Source organism: Nicotiana attenuata, unplaced genomic scaffold, assembly GCF_001879085.1.
Source record: "Nicotiana attenuata strain UT unplaced genomic scaffold, NIATTr2, whole genome shotgun sequence".
NCBI classification, from domain to species: Eukaryota; Viridiplantae; Streptophyta; class Magnoliopsida; order Solanales; family Solanaceae; genus Nicotiana; species Nicotiana attenuata.
Window position 1 is genome coordinate 324981 of NW_017670952.1, and position 16650 is coordinate 341630.

General features: G+C 40.0%; 2 protein-coding genes across 3 annotated transcripts; one reads left to right on the forward strand and one right to left on the reverse strand.

Moving 5' to 3' along the window:
• Positions 1–294: 294 nt before the first annotated feature.
• LOC109244750 (50S ribosomal protein HLP, mitochondrial-like) lies at positions 295–9722 on the reverse strand. Of its 2 annotated transcripts, XM_019411891.1 has the most exons (5): positions 9561–9722; positions 8056–8170; positions 2813–2857; positions 1295–1386; positions 295–924 (listed from the first exon to the last, which is right to left on the reverse strand). In XM_019411891.1, exons 3-5 carry the CDS (start codon positions 2841–2843, stop codon positions 550–552), a joined length of 498 nt encoding a protein of 165 aa, XP_019267436.1. In that variant the 5' UTR covers positions 2844–2857; positions 8056–8170; positions 9561–9722; the 3' UTR covers positions 295–549. The 2 variants fall into 2 exon arrangements, with proteins under 2 accessions (XP_019267436.1, XP_019267435.1); XM_019411890.1 differs by lacking the exon at positions 8056–8170.
• On the forward strand, positions 3999–5148 carry LOC109244741. Its single transcript, XM_019411881.1, has 2 exons — positions 3999–4253; positions 4360–5148. The coding sequence occupies exons 1-2, from the start codon at positions 3999–4001 to the stop codon at positions 5146–5148; spliced, it is 1044 nt and encodes a 347-aa protein (XP_019267426.1).
• Positions 9723–16650: the final 6928 nt, after the last annotated feature.

A 16650-nucleotide genomic window follows, 5' to 3' on the forward strand; every position in this document is an offset into this window, starting at 1 on the left:
TTAAACCATAACATATTTTTTTTCTTCTCTTCCCCACGATCCAAACCTTGGATCAATAGCAATCCGTTTTCATTGGTAGCTGAAACAAAGTTCCACATAAGGAACAGAAGAAATCTACAATAGTAGGATAATTTTAATTAATATTCAATAGTAGAGGCTATTTTTGACTCATTTCCGTTTTAAATAAGATGACATGAGAATTTAACAATCTCACTTCAAGTGTCACTCTTAAAGTTCCTTCTTAATTTCAATATCACAAACTGTACAACAAGTCCATCATGATGCAGATTAAAATGAAGACGTAAACAAATGAATGAATGCTTTGGAAGTTAATTATATCTGAAAGTATTTATAGCTTTATAAATTATAACTTATGGATATTCTGAAAGCATATACTAGTATTAATTTAAGTTCCAATAGGATGAAAATGGAGAAAGTCACTAATTGTGTTAGCGATGTCTCTATTTCAAGTCAGTTTATGGATTCTGTGCCTTGAACACTGGATGCAGATCATACTCCAGACCAAAACTGGGGAAAGAGGTTAAGACCTTAGGCAATATGCTCTGCGAGACTAAGAATCTTAACATGCTTCTTTTTCCTCAACTCATGGGGCACTGGACCAAAAACTCTGGTTCCAATCGGTTCACCATGCTTGTTGATAAGCACCACAGCATTGTCGTCAAACTTTACTTCGCTCCCATCACAGCGGCCCCTTGGCATAGCAGCACGAACGACAACACCATAATGAACATCTCCTTTCTTCACTTTCCCTCCTGGCTGAGCTTCCTTCACCGAGCAAACTATTGTGTCTCCTAATCTTGCTCCTTTCTTGCCCTTTAGTGCTTGGATGCACATCACTCTCTTTGCACCGGAATTGTCTACCACTTTCAGATTCGTTCTCATCTGTATGAAGGTCCTTTGTTGCTGAAAGGACCAAAAAAAAGTAAAGAACTTATCATAATTGTAACATGAGACGATTCAAAGCGTACTCAATATAGCAGAGTTAACTCATAAGATTCAAGACCTTTTTCATATAAACTTTTAGCCATGTGATGTTATTAAGGCGTTTTCTCTAATGAAAATAAGCATTTCATATTTTTGATTAGTAAGAAGGGTTTATCTTAATGCCAGGAATAAATTCTGTGGCTTGCACTATTTTATTATAGTGCATGCATTGACAAAATGCACGCAACATCCATATTTCATGATCAATGGCTGATGAACATTGCAAATGGACTGGAAAAAAAGAATCGGGGTTCAGGGGGGAGTGATTGAAATAGCAGAGCAGACTAACCTGTAACAAATGATAGAACGTCATCTCGTGTGTTGATCTTATTAAACCATCAGGATAGTTGCAGAGGCCACTGAACAATGAACGACCCACTACTGCAGTTCATCACACATGTTTAAAGCACGGGTCACGCATACAGACAAGGAAATAAAGAGCGGCAAATGATAATGCAATGTGGATTATAGGACAGGAAGGCATCGAATGCAATGAGCTGACACAGATAGCATAATATCCTGTTGCAGTTGCTAATGGGATTTCTAAAGCACATAAAAGCATCAAAATTGAACAATCATTTCGCAAGGTTACTTCCTGCAAATTTGTTGATGCCTCTGTGGCTAAAAAAAATCATATTACTTCTTTCTTCCAAATTGAATTATCATAATTATTAAATAAGATGTTAGGTGTAAATGTTTCGTATTGATCAATTACGAGACTAGGTTGAGGTCACAAGTCAATCAATTTCTTTCAAGAGTTAAAAGAATTAAAAAGAAACAAGAAAAAGAAATTGTATCAAGTAGAAAAATAAGCCTAGCATAAACATCATTTTGGACAATGAGGGTATTCAATTTTGGGATGGAGCAAATTGAAAAGCTCATCAGCTTCTTCAACACAAGTTTTCTTGACCCAAGAGAATAAATTTCAAAAAGATCTAGACTTTATACTGTAAATGGGTAAAAACCCTCCTTTACAACTATATATCTAAGTTCTACCCACCATGCTGTAAAGAACGTAAATGACATTCATTGCTCGAAGACTTTGATATCAAACCCCACTGAACGGACAGATTAGTTGGTAATAGTGACAAATGTAATACTAAAAATAAAATGTGTTCATTGTGTGGATAGTGGTGAGTATTCCCGCCTGTCAAGTTGTTGTAGTATAGTGGTGAGTATTCACGCCTGTCACGCGGGTGACACGGGTTCGATCCCCGGCAACGGCGTTCTTTTGGAAGGGGAGCCTTGGCGTAACTGGTAAAGTTGCTGTCATGTGACTAGGAGGTCACGGGTTCAAGCCGTGGAAACAACCTCTTGCATAAATGCAGGGTAAGGTTGCATACAATAGACCCTTGTAGTCCTGCTCTTCCCCGGACCCCGCACAAAACGGGAGCGTAGTGGATAGCAACTACTAACTAGAACACATACATGCAAAACCTAAGTGAGTTCACCATCCACCAATGGGCAAATGTAAACTACCTCTCGGGTAGATCAAACAAAGGAATATCTCGGCATGTAACCCCTAAAACTTAATCCTATTTGTTTTTCCTCGAGCTTTTTCATTTAGTTCATCTGCCCGAAGCTACTTCACCTTTTCCCTTGAGGAAAGTAACAGCAAAAACCATGTTTTTCCTCCCCCCCAACCCACACACAAAAAAATAGGGAGGGTGGGGGAGAGAGAGAGAGAGATCAGTGCCAACATATTTGTCACGTCATTGAAGAAGAGTGAGAGTCACAAGTTCTGTCTTCATAAAAATGTATAATATAAAGCTCAATATTAGCAGTCAAAACAACTATAGTCCCTTACCACGAACCAGCCGAGAAGAAGATGCAGCCATCTTTGGAGAAGATTCTGTGATAGGAATGAGAAAGTCAAATACGATACCATCCACAAATAGACATAACACAAGCAGTACAAAATTAGAAAATCAATTCTGCCAATAGGTGTAAACAATATTCAAAATAAATTTAATGTAAATAAAAACCATATCTGAAGTACAGTAGTTAGCCAGCAACTCTACATGTGGGATCAGGGGAAGAAATATTCAAGCATCACAAGCCTTGATAACTTGATGATTTCTCCTTTTTTTCTTTGGATATGATACCCCACCCCACCCCCCACCCCCAAAAAAAAATTATCGAGGAGTCCAACAGCAGGCTTTCTTTTCGCTTTGCTGTTTTGGTGACTCGAACCCTCAATCTTATGGTTGGAGGTAGGATCCTTGCCACTAGGGTATTCCTCCCTTGTCCTTTTCCCTTCACAACTCTCATCACATTAAACACATTAAATTTGTTTTTACTAACATAACTTGTCAGATACAAGCAAAGATAAACATCTCAATGTATTGTGTTGGACTTCAGCTTACTACGGCCCATGACACAGGCCCACCACCGATTTAGTTAAGAGTTTATTTATTTGTATTTTGAGCTTCTGGGCTAAAGCCCAATATAATGTAAACAATAGACACACATGAGAAGACTGGTACATTCTAGAAGAAAGAACAGAAAATATTTCCCTCTCTCCCAGTTCTTCTTTCTCCCATGAACTTTAATCAAATCTCCATTGATTCTTGCTCGATTCAGTAGTTTTACATGGTATCAGAGTGGATGATCCGCTGATTCTCCTTCTCCTGTTTTGAGCGGTGTTACCCTCGCTCGTTTTCATCAGTTTTTCGCTCGATCGTCGATGTTCGTGGTTGATTCTGTTTCTGGTAGTTTCCTTTCGATTTGCAGATAGAATCAAGGCCGGAGTTACCTTTCCGTCATCTATTGGCGGTATTTGTGATATGCATGGGTGAATTTGGATCGAATTGGACCGATTTCCTCCTCCGCTGCTGACCTAGGGTTTGCTCTGTTAAGGCTTTTGGAATCTACATTCAAGGCCGTTTGTTTTCCGGTAGCGAAAACACACGATAATATCTTCTAATTTTCATTTCGTTGCTTTGGTCATCTATTTGTGTTCGTTACTTTGAGGAAAGTCTCTGACTGTCGATATGGGAGCATCTAATGCATCCTCGAGTACTACCTATACTCCTGAGCCATCCAGTCCACTCTTTTTACTTTCTTCTGATGTACCTGGTGTATCTCTGGTCAGTGTGCCTTTCTCTGGTACTGGTTTTGGGGGTTGGAGGCAGAATATGATCGTATCTCTGTCCGCTAGAAATAAAATAGGATTCATTGATGGAAGCTGTCCGAGACCAGCTGAGGATACTCCTCATTTTAAGCAGTGGGATAGGTGTGATAACATGGTCATTTCCTGGCTGACTAATTCCCTATCCCCGGACATAACTGAGAGCGTTCAATACTCGGATACTGCTGATATGGTTCAGTTAAGCTGAGAGTATTTGGGCTCAGCTTAATAAAAGATATAGTTCAGTTAGTGGGATTAAGGTGTTTGAGATTAAGCAAGAGATAGCATCTATTCATCAAGGGTCATTGGACATTGCTTCCTATTTCAACAAACTCAAAAAATTATGGGATGAGCTGAGGTTTATGTGCACTAATCATGCCAATACCTGTGTTTGTGCTGCTAAACCTGGACTTCAAAAGGAGGAAGAGGAGAACAGACTACATCAATTCCTCATGGGTCTGAATGAGACCTATGTTGATGTTAGGAGCAACTTGCTCATGATGCAACCTCCACCTTCTCTCGATGATGCTTATAGTATCCTCCTCCAAGATGAAAAGCAGAGGCAAATTACTCCCAATTCTCATTTCCAAGGTGACTCTGCTTCTTTTCATGTCAATCTGAATACCAAATCTGCCCCTCCTAGACGGTTTGCCCAGAAAATCAGTTTTGATCAGAACAAGTCTCCTCTTTTCTGCAAGTATTGTAAGAAACCTGGACATTTGATTGATAAATGCTATAAGCTCCATGGATTTCCACCAAACTTTAAATTCACCAAAGGTAAACGAACTGCTGCAAATGTTGAGGTGCAGAGTTCAGTTTGTGCTTCTGAATCTGGACCAGTTCCCACTGAAAGTCCTGTTGACTCTAATTCTGTGATTCCTGGTTTGTCTAAGGACCAGTATGCTCAGCTCCTGATGCTACTTCAGCAACATCACATTTCAGAGTCTCTCCCTCAGTCTAGTCTCATGGCCTCTGCAAATTTTGCGGGCATAATTCCTTCCCTGATTGTGTAGGCAAGGTGTCTTATGGTGCATGCATGCTAACTAGAGTCCATGAGTACACTTGGATAATAGATTCTGGGGCCACTAATCACATGACTTCTAGGAAAGAACTCCTCTTTGATATTCAGCCCCTAGTTGTCCCATATTTGGTCACACTTCCTGATGGATATAAAGTCAAAGTCACTTGCACTGGTTCTCTTCACTTTCTTTCTTTCACACTTCATCATGTACTTTTTGTCCCTAGTTTTCAGTACAATCTTATTTCTGTTCACAAGCTTGTTGCACAATTAGATTGCCTGGCTCTGTTTGGTAAATTTTCATGTTTTCTCATACAGGCCCCTTCAATGAAGAGGCCACTGGAAATTGGTAAACAGGATCATGGGCTATACAAGCTTGTGCAGCCATGTCCACAATCTGATCCTACTGTTCTTGCTGTTGCTTGTAATAGTTTTCCTAATTGTTCTTCTACTTCTATGTCTTCCAATTGTAAATACCATTCTCCATTGGCTGCTATTGGAACTGATAATCATTGTACATACCACTTTGATTTGAATAAAATGGAGATTTTATGGCATAATAGGTTGGGGCATATTCCCTTTGTGAGAATGAAGGATATTTCATCCATTCCATGCAAATTTTCATCCAAACAGTCCTTTACTTGTTGTATTTGTCCTTTGGCTAGACAACCTAGATTGCCCTTTCCTGATAGCTCCATCAAAACTTCTCATCCCTTCCAACTTGTCCATCTGGATACTTGGGGACCATATAGCACTCCTACCTACAATGGGTGCAAATATTTTTTGACTATAGTAGATGATTTCACTAGAGCTACTTGGACTCACCTTATGGGGTCTAAAAGTAATGCTTTTCCTCTGATTAAAGCCTTTGTTGCCATGGTCAAAACACACTTTCAAACTTGCATTCAAACTATTAGGAGTGATAATGCTCTTGAACTTGGGTTTGGTGTTCTTGTTGGCCAATTCTTTGTTGACAATGGCATTGTTCACCAAACATCTTGTCCACACACACCACAACAAAATGGGGTGGTCGAAAGGAAACATAGGCATTTGTTGGAAACCTCTAGAGCTTTACTTTTCCAATCCAAGTTACCTATTAAGTTTTGGGGTGATTGTGTGCTCACTTCCACTTACCTCATAAATAGATTCCCTTCCAAGTTGCTTGCCAATAAAACTCCTTTTGAATTACTTTTTGGGCAACCCCCTTCATATGCTCACATTAGAACCTTTGGTTGCTTGTGTTTCTCCACAATTCCTAAGTGTCACAAGGACAAGTTTCAACCTAGAGCTGATCCTTGTGTTTTCCTGGGATATCCCTTGGCTAAGAAAGGCTATAAACTTTACAATCTGGCTACTAAACTAACATTTATCTCTAGAGATGTGGTGTTTCATGAGGGTATCTTTCCTTTTGCCTCACTCTCTCCATCTGTTACTTCTACATCACCTTCTTCTTCTGTTCCTTTCTTTTCTGATGACTTTCATCACACCTCCTCTCATGAACCTGATCCTGTCTCATCCTCCACGCCTATTGTTTCTCCCTCTTCTTCTCCTATTCATTCTCATGTGTCTGTTCCTCACTCTGCTCCTATCCTTGAACCTCCTCCTGCTCCTCCTATTGCTCCTAGTCTGTCTCCAGCTCTGTTAGGAGATCCTCCAGAAATCATGTTACTCCCAGTCATCTTCAGCATTATGTTTGCAGTCTGCCTCTTTCTCTATGTGGCTCTAGTTATTCTCCCTTTTGTTCTCAAAGTTCAGTTAGCATTGCTGGCCTGGAACCCCAGTCTTACCATCAGGCAGCTTCTATTCCAGCTTGGCAAGAGGCCATGAGAAAGGAATTTGAGGCTCTTGAGGCTAATGATACTTGGTCCATTGTTGAGTTACCTCCTGGCAAGAAACCCATAGGTTGTAAGTGGATACATAAGATAAAATATAAGGCTGATGGGTCTGTAGAAAGATATAAGGCTAGGTTGGTTGTTAGGGGTGATACACAGGTGGAGGGTGTAGATTTTAATGAAACTTTTTCCCCAGTTATCAAATTTTCTACTGTTAAAAAGGAATTGGTCTATGTTTCAACTTGATGTAAATAATGCATTTTTGCATGGAGACTTGGATGAGGAGGTCTACATGAAATTGCCCCCTAGTTTGTCTGTTGAGAATGTTACTTCATCTGGTCAGTCTTCTAATTTGGTTTGTCATCTTCAAAAATCTTTGTATGGTTTGAGACAGGCATCTAGGCAGTGGTATGCCAAGCTGTCCCATGCTTTGCGTTCTAGGGGTTACTTTCATTCTTTGAAGGACTATTCACTTTTCATCAGAAGATCAGGTGGTTCAACTGTACTTCTTGCCGTTTATGTGCATGATATAATTCTTACCGATAATGATTTGGAAGAAATCCCTGCCTTGAAATTTTTCTTGGACAATCAATTCAAAATCAAGGATCTGGATGTTCTTAACTACCTTCTTGGCATAGAAGTGGCATACCTTCCTTCTGGGCTATTACTTCATCAAAGTAAGTTCATCAGAGATCTACTTCATGAATACAATTGTGATATGGTGTTTCCTGTGACTTGCCCTTTGGATTGAACTCTAAATTGAAGGCTGCCATGGGTGACCCTCCGCCTTCTCCTGACACTACGATGAAATACGATAGAAACATCTTACAAGTAAAAACGTCGGCGAGCTGAGAAGTGGTAGGAACATGATGCAAGGTGATTAGGCCGTCACCAAGTTTATTCCGAACAAAATGACAGTCCAATTCAATGTGCTTCGTTCGCTCATGAAAAACAAAGTTCTTCGCAATATGAATGGCCGCTTGGTTGTCACAAAACACATGTACAGCAGAAGATATCGCAACACCAAAATCAGATAAAGGGCGAACAACCCAAGTCAACTCCGCAACTACCTTACTAATAGCTCGGTACTCAGCCTCAGCAGAAGAAAGGGAGACAACTGGTTGCTTCTTAGCCTTCCAACCAATGATAGAATCCCCCAAAAGAATGCAAAAGCCAGTGACTGATCTGCCAGTGACATCATTTGAAGAAGCATTATCAACAGTAACAGTGAATACCTTATCCAATTTCCATTCAAGCAAACAATTACCAATAACCTTTGCCATTTCGTCACCCTTATGACTAGAGATAGGGCAAAAATGTAGTATTCTTTTATGCAACACCCAATCTCTATCAATAAAATGACCCGTCAAACACATATAGTTAATTCTTTGTAACGAAGTCCATGTGTCTGTGGTAAGGCAAATTTTTGATTTTACATCTCTGAAATTTTTCATTAGTTTAAGCCTCTCTTCATTGTAAACTTGAAAACAATCCCTTGTAATTGTCCTACGAGAACGAACATTAAATTGAGGTTGGGCTATGCTAATAAACTTCTTAAAGCCTTTCTTTTCAACAAAGCTAAAAGGTAATTCCTCCACAATTACCATCTCAATTAAAGCCCTCCTAACTAGTTCTTGATCAAATTTCCAAAGCACCCCACCATTAATTTGCCCATCCTTTTGAAAACACAATTGTGTTTGAGTATTATCAACTTTCCGTGCTATTTTTGGACACTTCTTTAAATGAGTATTCAATGATGTTGTTCCATTCAATCGTGAATTAGCCTTATAATCACGACCACAATATTTACACTTTGCTCTATCATCTCCATTAGAATCTTTAAACTTTTCAAAATGATCCCAAGCAAGTGATCTAGATTGTACAGATTTTCTTTTTTTTGGGTCTTCACTAACTGAATTTGTAGGTGAAGAAGTAGGTTCGCTTTCAGATGAACCCACCTCACTTACTCTACTTTCAACTTCTGCCATCTATAGAAAATCGAATGAAAACACAATTAAGGAGTGTACTTCTTTAATGAAAACACAATCGAATGTTAAAGGTAGCCACAGAGAGAAACTTCTCTAATTAAAATAAATGGATAGGTGAACTCTTACATGTACATTACTACAGAAAAGTATACTCTTTTAGGAGTGGATGTAAAATTTTACCTTATAGGAGTAGTACATTACTATATGAAAAATGAACATATTCATATAGCTATATGCTCTGTCTCTGCGTGCAATGAAAATTGTGCATATATTATCCCATCATTAGAAATTCATTTCTCTTTTTCCTTTATCTTTAGCAGGTTAGGATGATTACTTAACTCGCTAATATTCCAAACAGAGAATAAATCATTCAAAACAAAGAGCAACAGAAATAGAAAAAACAAGATAAAATTGTAGCCGAAAATGTCACTGCTTGTAGCCGAAAATACTTGTATTCAAAACAAGAGAATGATTTATTCAAAACAAGAGAATGATTTAGCCGAAAATGTCACTGCTTGTATTCAAAACAAGAGAACAAATCGTTCAAAACAGAAATACTTGTAACCGAAGAAGAAGGCAGCACTAACCTGAGGAAGAAGGCAGCAGTCGCAGTCGCAGTCGCACAGAGCTGAGGAAGAGCCGAAGAGGAACAGTCGCACAGTTCGCAGTCGCAGCTCACAGACGCAGTCGCAGAGGAGAGGAACTGAGGATCGAGAAAGAGGAACCCTAAATCTAAAATTTTAAATTGGGTCTATGACTCTATGACGGTAAATTGGGTGAGGTGGGCTTGGACATTTGGGCAATTGGGCTTGGACAATACTGGTTATAACTTATAAGTTATAACTTATACGGATAGAGTCATAGAACTAATAATCTAAATATCTAATACCCCTAAATTTCGGTTTTTCGGTTTAACCGAAAACCGAATTACATAAACCGTGCACCGCATCGAAAAACTGAAAATTAATAATTTTATAACCGTACCGACCGAAAAATCGATTAAACCGAAACCGAAAAACCGAAATTCACGGTTCGGTCGGTTTTTTCGGTTCGGTCGGTATTATGCCCACCCCTATCTCCAGCGGCTTGCCTTTATCTATTATGATATTAGTTATTTTATATATTCCATTATATGAATTTCTCATCATAATTCAAAAGATACTTTCTCATCTTAAATTCAAATAAATTTTTAGCTTTTTTGAGTAAACCTATTTACTCGTTATTTGAAATTCTTTCATTGTTCAACATTTTTTGTTTTAATTTTATTAGATTTTGGTTATGTGGTATTATCTATTATATGACTTTTCTCATCATTATTAGAAAGGCACTTTCTCGTCTCAAATTTAAATAAATCTCAACATTCTATATTTTTTATTGGGAAAAGGGTCAAAATTACCCCTCTACTATTGTTTATTGGTTGCTTGTGCTACTCGTTATACTTTTCAGCCATTCTTGTCCCTACCGTTAACAAAGTTTACAAAATTACCCCTAACCCTAACGTCCCTCCACTGTGGCAGCTGACCCCATCAATTTTATCCACGTCAGCTTCCATGTCAGCTGCCATGTCATCGACCCCACCAAATTAAAATCCTAACATAAACGACCCCCCACTCCTCACCTCTCCTCCCTTTCTCTCATCTTCTCTCCCTCACCTCATACCAAAATCGCCGAAAACTATGGTATTTCGCCGGAAAATTTTCAACGGGCAGAACTAACCTCCACGGTACTGGCTCCCCTCTTTGTCTCCTTTCTCCTTCTTAATGTTTCGTCATTCAAACAGCAACCCCGTTCTCCGGCAAGAAATTTAAATCAACTCACACACACAAAGACCCTTCATTCTCCCTCAGAATCTTTCAAGAAACAATTCTCACATGATTGATACAAATAATTTTCAAACCTACGACCATTCAATATTAGAACAACTTCCAAAAGAAATTTTCAAATATGAAACTCTTAAACTTCAACAATGGTGAAGCCGATGAACCACGTTTAAAATTAATTTTCAACTGGGTTTTACAAAATTTCAGTCCTATAACAGTTACCAAACCACTCCTCAAAGTTTAATTCAACCTCATATGCATAAAATCCCAACCCAGGATGAGGCTTTAAATTTTCGATAATGGGCTTCCAAATCTCTTACTTGAATCTGACCTAGCAGTAATGAACACATGAACTTAATTCAAAATCTGAAAATTCAAATATAATCATGTTATTTTATTTTGGCTAGATTGTTTGTTGGATTTTCTGGTTCTGGTTGAAATTGGTATGAAGGAGGTGACATGGTGATTTGATGAGGAAGAAAGAGATGTAATAGAAAAATGACAAAAAAATCTCCTGAGCAAGCAGAATTTTTTTAGAACACATTCCTGGGCAAGCTTTTCGAAGATATCATTATATCCATATCAGGATCAACCTGTTTAAGCACATTGAAAATGTAGATCTTGTAAGTCCAATTGACTTCTTTGCCCTCTTCTTCTTCTTGTCTCCTGTGGCAGCGACGTCCATGGGGAGTTTTTTTCCGGCCTTTGATTTCTTGGCGGCGAGGGGTTTTTCCAGCTGCTGGTATGTGGTTTCATAATTGAATCGGCTTGTAGTGAAGACAGTGAGATGTATGAAGGCGCAGGGGTGGTGAACGGCGATACTACTCTATCTCGTTATTGTTAAAAAAAAATAACTAAGATATTATTAAAAGTGGTGATATGGACGCTGACGTGGCATTTTATTTGGTGGACTTGCTGACTTGGATTCTGACATGGACAAAATATTAGAGGGGTCAGCTGCCACAATGGAGGGACGTTAGGGTTAGGGGTAATTTTGCAAACTTTGTTAACGGTAGGGACGAGATGACCGAAAAGTGTAACGGGTGGCACAAGCAACCAATAGACAATAGTAGAGGGGCAATTTTTTACCCTTTGCCCTTTTTTATTTATTATTGCTTTTCATTATTGCATTATTCATTATTTAGTATTTTTGCATTTCATGTGACGTCATGTTTTATTAGTTTACATTTTCTTGGTATTATTTTCATGTGCCGTTTTGCTAAAAATATATTCAAGTATTATTTAAATTTGTTAATATATTTTCAAAATTATTAAAATACTCTCACATTATATTTTCACGTGACTCTTTATTAAAACGGTATTGAGAAAAGTCACTTGGCATTTTTATGACAAAATCTAAAAATATTTTTTTTTAGTATTACAAAAAATACTCTCGCATTACCTCTATAATGTAGATGTTTTATTTAAGATCATGAAATGTAAAAATATTAAATAATGAATAATACCTGAATATTATTTAATTTTATTAATAATATTTTTGAGAGTTATTAAAATACTCTCACATTATCTCTATAAATATAGATGTTTTATTTAAGATCTTATTTTGCTACTTAATTGGCATCTAATATTTGATAACACTTGGCATTCTAATAGTATTTTGTCTTTCCTATTCTATATAGAGATAGAAGATTCTAGTAAAAGATTTGCTTTTGTCTTTGACGTTTTTGCCATCCGTTTAAATTTGTAGTAGTTATTGAGTCTTTGATTTCCATAATAATCTTCGATTTAACAATGTAGGAATCTAATGAGTTATTGTTATAAATAGAATTTTATTTATGGTGAATATCTATATTTAGAGAGATTTTTTTGACCAAAAGATATTGAAATCTTTTTGATTAAATCAATTAATGAAGATGAAGAGGTAAATCTCAGCCAAGTATAATAAAATCTAGACTAAAAGATGCAAGGGATGAACAAAATGAATAATGCTTCTTAATATGTCGAAACCAAATGATTAAGCATAAATATGATAGCTTCGAATGTAGCAAAAATATTGCAATGGATGCTATTAGCCAAAGATAAAGATGATGTATGGATCTCAGAATTGTAATAAGCAAAAGTTGTCTTCTCTGTATTCACTTTTTGATCTCCCCCTTTTTTACAAAGTCTCCCCCTCTATTTATAAGGAACAATTCCCTCTTGAACCCTAAAAAGGTATAACATAAAGAATATTCGAAAAGCATATTCCTATTGTCTTCTACTATGCATACACTACTGCAAATGTTGTGCGTTTGCTAACCGCTATCTGTCGTCACCCTTTGCAACGACCAAAGGACGCTACGTCGTAAGGGCCTCGTCCCTCGCCGTACTCGTTAGTGGTCGAGGTCGTCCAAATTTGGACCTATACAGTTAGTCCCTCCGCTTGTCGAGGTTGCGGCTCGTGCGTCCTCGATAAGCGGACATCGCCCATACCTGCAGAAAAATTTGGCTTACGAATCGTAATGGTTTGGGCAACAACGGAAGAGTAGTGTGCTTCACGATATTGTGGGTGGTGTGTCTTATTGGGAAATGACGTCACTTCTACGTGCGTCATCATTACACGCCTTTCTAAGACAGAGACTGATGGTTTGTCGCTTCGATTTTGGTGCCATTGGCAGCCTTCCGCTTTGATTCTGGCACTACCCAACCCTATAAATAGGTGAAGGGTTTGTTTTTTCAAAAACTCTTGGCCATTTCTTCTTTGGTTATTCCTTCTTATATCTTCAGCTTCCGCTCTTGCGTTTTCTTTGCTTTCTCTCTTTCGTTCGCTGTTCTTGGGTTTTTCTGTTTTATTAACGCATCTTCCGCCATAAATATGCCTAGAACACATCGATCTCGTGAGGGGATTTCTGACGCCACCCCGTTATCCATGGCGCTCCCTTCCGGTGGCGAGGACATGACGGTGGAGGAAGGGGATAGTTTTCCCACCATGGACGAGTTACTGCCGAGGCACCCCATGTCTCGAAGTGAATTACTTAAAGAACATGCTCCTACTCCTGCTTCGGTAGTATCTGAAATCGAGCAGACCCATATAGATGCCCTCCGTGCCAAGTACAACATTCTCCCTCATGTCGAGATGGTTCCGGCGGGGAGGGACTTCGTGGAGGTCCATAGACCGGGGTATTGTGCTTTTTATGAGTACCCCTTTGTGATTGGCCATTCCTTCCCCCTTCTCCCGTTAGCAGAAGAATTTTGTCGATTCTATCATGTTTGCCCGACGCAGCTTCTCCGTACACGTACAAAATACTTTTGGCGTTGACAAAATACACGGAGTTGGCGGGGTGTGAAATTAACATTCACCATCTCTAACACCTGTTTTCCCCTAGTTTTCACAGAGGTAATATGGTGCATTTGAAGCACCATGGGACCAAAGCGCTGGTGGTCGGAATTGACGACCGTGCGAGCCGTAAATTTTGGCATAAGTATTTCTTTGTCAAAATTGATCACATTGTGTCAGACCCTGCTAGATTCCCGGAGCGGTGGGATGATAATAGTAGGTGTGGTAACTTATTTACCCTCTTTTTTTTTTGTTCAACTTAGTATTTATCTGCGGCTTTCTTTTGCAGCTATTGGGCGTCCACCCCGTCCCATTGCCGGTATAAGGAACTGGGTGGACTGTTTGCTGCTTCACGCAGTGGAGACTCGAGACTGGCCTGCTTTTGTGAAACGTTTTGGGCCGAAGGTCTCATCCGGTAAGTGTCTTCCTCTATACCACTCTTCGACTGTTTGCCATTGTCTATTGATACGACTCTTTGTGGTGATAGATCGCGGAGCTTCTAGGCGGAGAGCCCCAGTCCCTATATTTCGCCAGGTCGTCGCCTCGGCGGGAATGCAATTTACTTTGGAGGAGTCCGTCCGAGAGGGTCGTGCTCAGCCGGTATAGATGAGAGACTCCTCTCGGGATATGGTTGTGAGGGAAGAGATCTCCTCTTTACCGATCCATCACCTCGTGGATGAGTCCTCTAATGGGGATGAATCTTCGTTGAGAAAAAAGAGAGGGTAGAGCTCGGGAAAGGCGTGGCCATTGATACAGGTAAGAGTGGGACGGGTGCATCAGAGACGACACCGGTACCCGTTTTTATGGCCGACGCCATCTTGGCGGGGAGGTCGTCCCAAACAGAAGGGGTTTACCAAGGAGGGGGGTTTGTGCGCACCGCTGAGGGTGGCGCATCTTCTACTGTCGGAGGGGGCTTACGCGCCGAGGGTGACGGCTCGGGTTCGGACGTCGACCCAGGGGATGTTTGCGAGTTTTTGGAGCGCCACACTCACATAGAGGTCAGAATGGAGGGTTCTAATCGACACATAGTCGTCCCTAGGGACTACAACTTGCTATCGAACTGTGATCAGGTGGCGTCTGTGTTTGCCCCTTTATATGCTGCTCTTGAGAGCGAGGCACTTAGAGCGATGAGTGATGCAGAGTTGTCACGGAGTGTTTCCAGCATGGCTCTTTGGGTAAGTGCCTCTCTTTTCTTTTCGTTGTTGGATCTATTTTACCGTTCTTGGCCCATCTCTTTGTTTTAACTTTGTTTTCATATTAGACCCCCATCATGGAGATCGAGCGTGAGCGTCGGGAAAGGAGAAGGATGACCATATATGGGAAGATGTCCTCTAAGTATCAAGAATACCGCACCAAGCACCGTGCGATGGCCGATATCTACACTCAAGATCGCGACTTTCAGTTGTTCCCCGATGGGCTTAAGAAGAGGGAGGATCAATTGGCACGTAAGATTGAAGAATTGAAAGAGCGAGACGAAGACCTTATGAAGGCCATTGCCCGCTTGAGGCCGCCCTTAAGGTCAGGGAAGACGAGCTTGAGCTAAATCAGGGAGTGATGGCCGAAAATGCCGACCTCCGAGCAAAGTTGGCCAATTTGACTGCCGAACTGGACACGAAGGCAGCGGAGGTTGTCTACCTTAAGAGTGAATTTAGTGCAACTGCTGATAGATTGGCCCATGCCGAAATAGATAGGGCAACTGCCGTCTCTAAGGCAGCAACTTTAGAAGACGCCCTCCGTGTTTGTAGATTGGAGTGGGGCGAGGAGGTGGAGGCGTCTGCGCTTAAGGTAGCGGGACTTGAGGGGCGTATTCAAGGTTTGGAGGCGGAATTGTCCGCATTAAATAAGCAGGTGGCTTCTTTGAAAACGGAGGACGTGCGACATCAGTTGCAGCCCTCTATGTCTCATGCTTCAGCTGATCCTGCCGTGCCTCGCCATTTGTATGAGCTATGGGTTCATGCTGAAGCCTGGGTCGATGTGTACAAGTGTTGTTCTAAACGTCAATACCACACAAGAGGGGGGGGGGGGTGATTTGTGTGGTACTCAATTTTTCGCTTAAACTGCTTCTGGAAGGATCTGGTTCTTCTAGGTGTACTTATTACTACTGTTTGCGGAATTAAAAGTACATAAAATAAAAAACATAGAGATTTTACGTGGAAAACACCTGGCTCAAAAGGTGAAAAAACCACGACCTACTACTCAGTAGGATTTTCCCAAACTTCCACTAAAATCACTGAGCCAAAACTGCATTTACAAAACTTTTTGTAAACCTAAGGATTAACTCTAATCCCGTTGTAGCAACCAGCCTCTAACTGCTGCGACAACTTCAAGTTAACTCTAACTTGAATACTCAAAGTACCTAATACAATTGCTTCTATGAAAGCTGGAAAGGTACAACTTTAAAACACCTACTACAATTGAACTAGAATAAAAGAAAGACACATAAAACTCTTTATGGAGCTGGTTCTTCAATCTGGTTCTTGTAGCTTCTGGTTTGCACACTTGAATCACACACGAACTGCTTGCAAAAAGCCTTGCTATTTTGCTCTCAATTCACGTTTAACTTCTGCGTTTTTGTGCAAC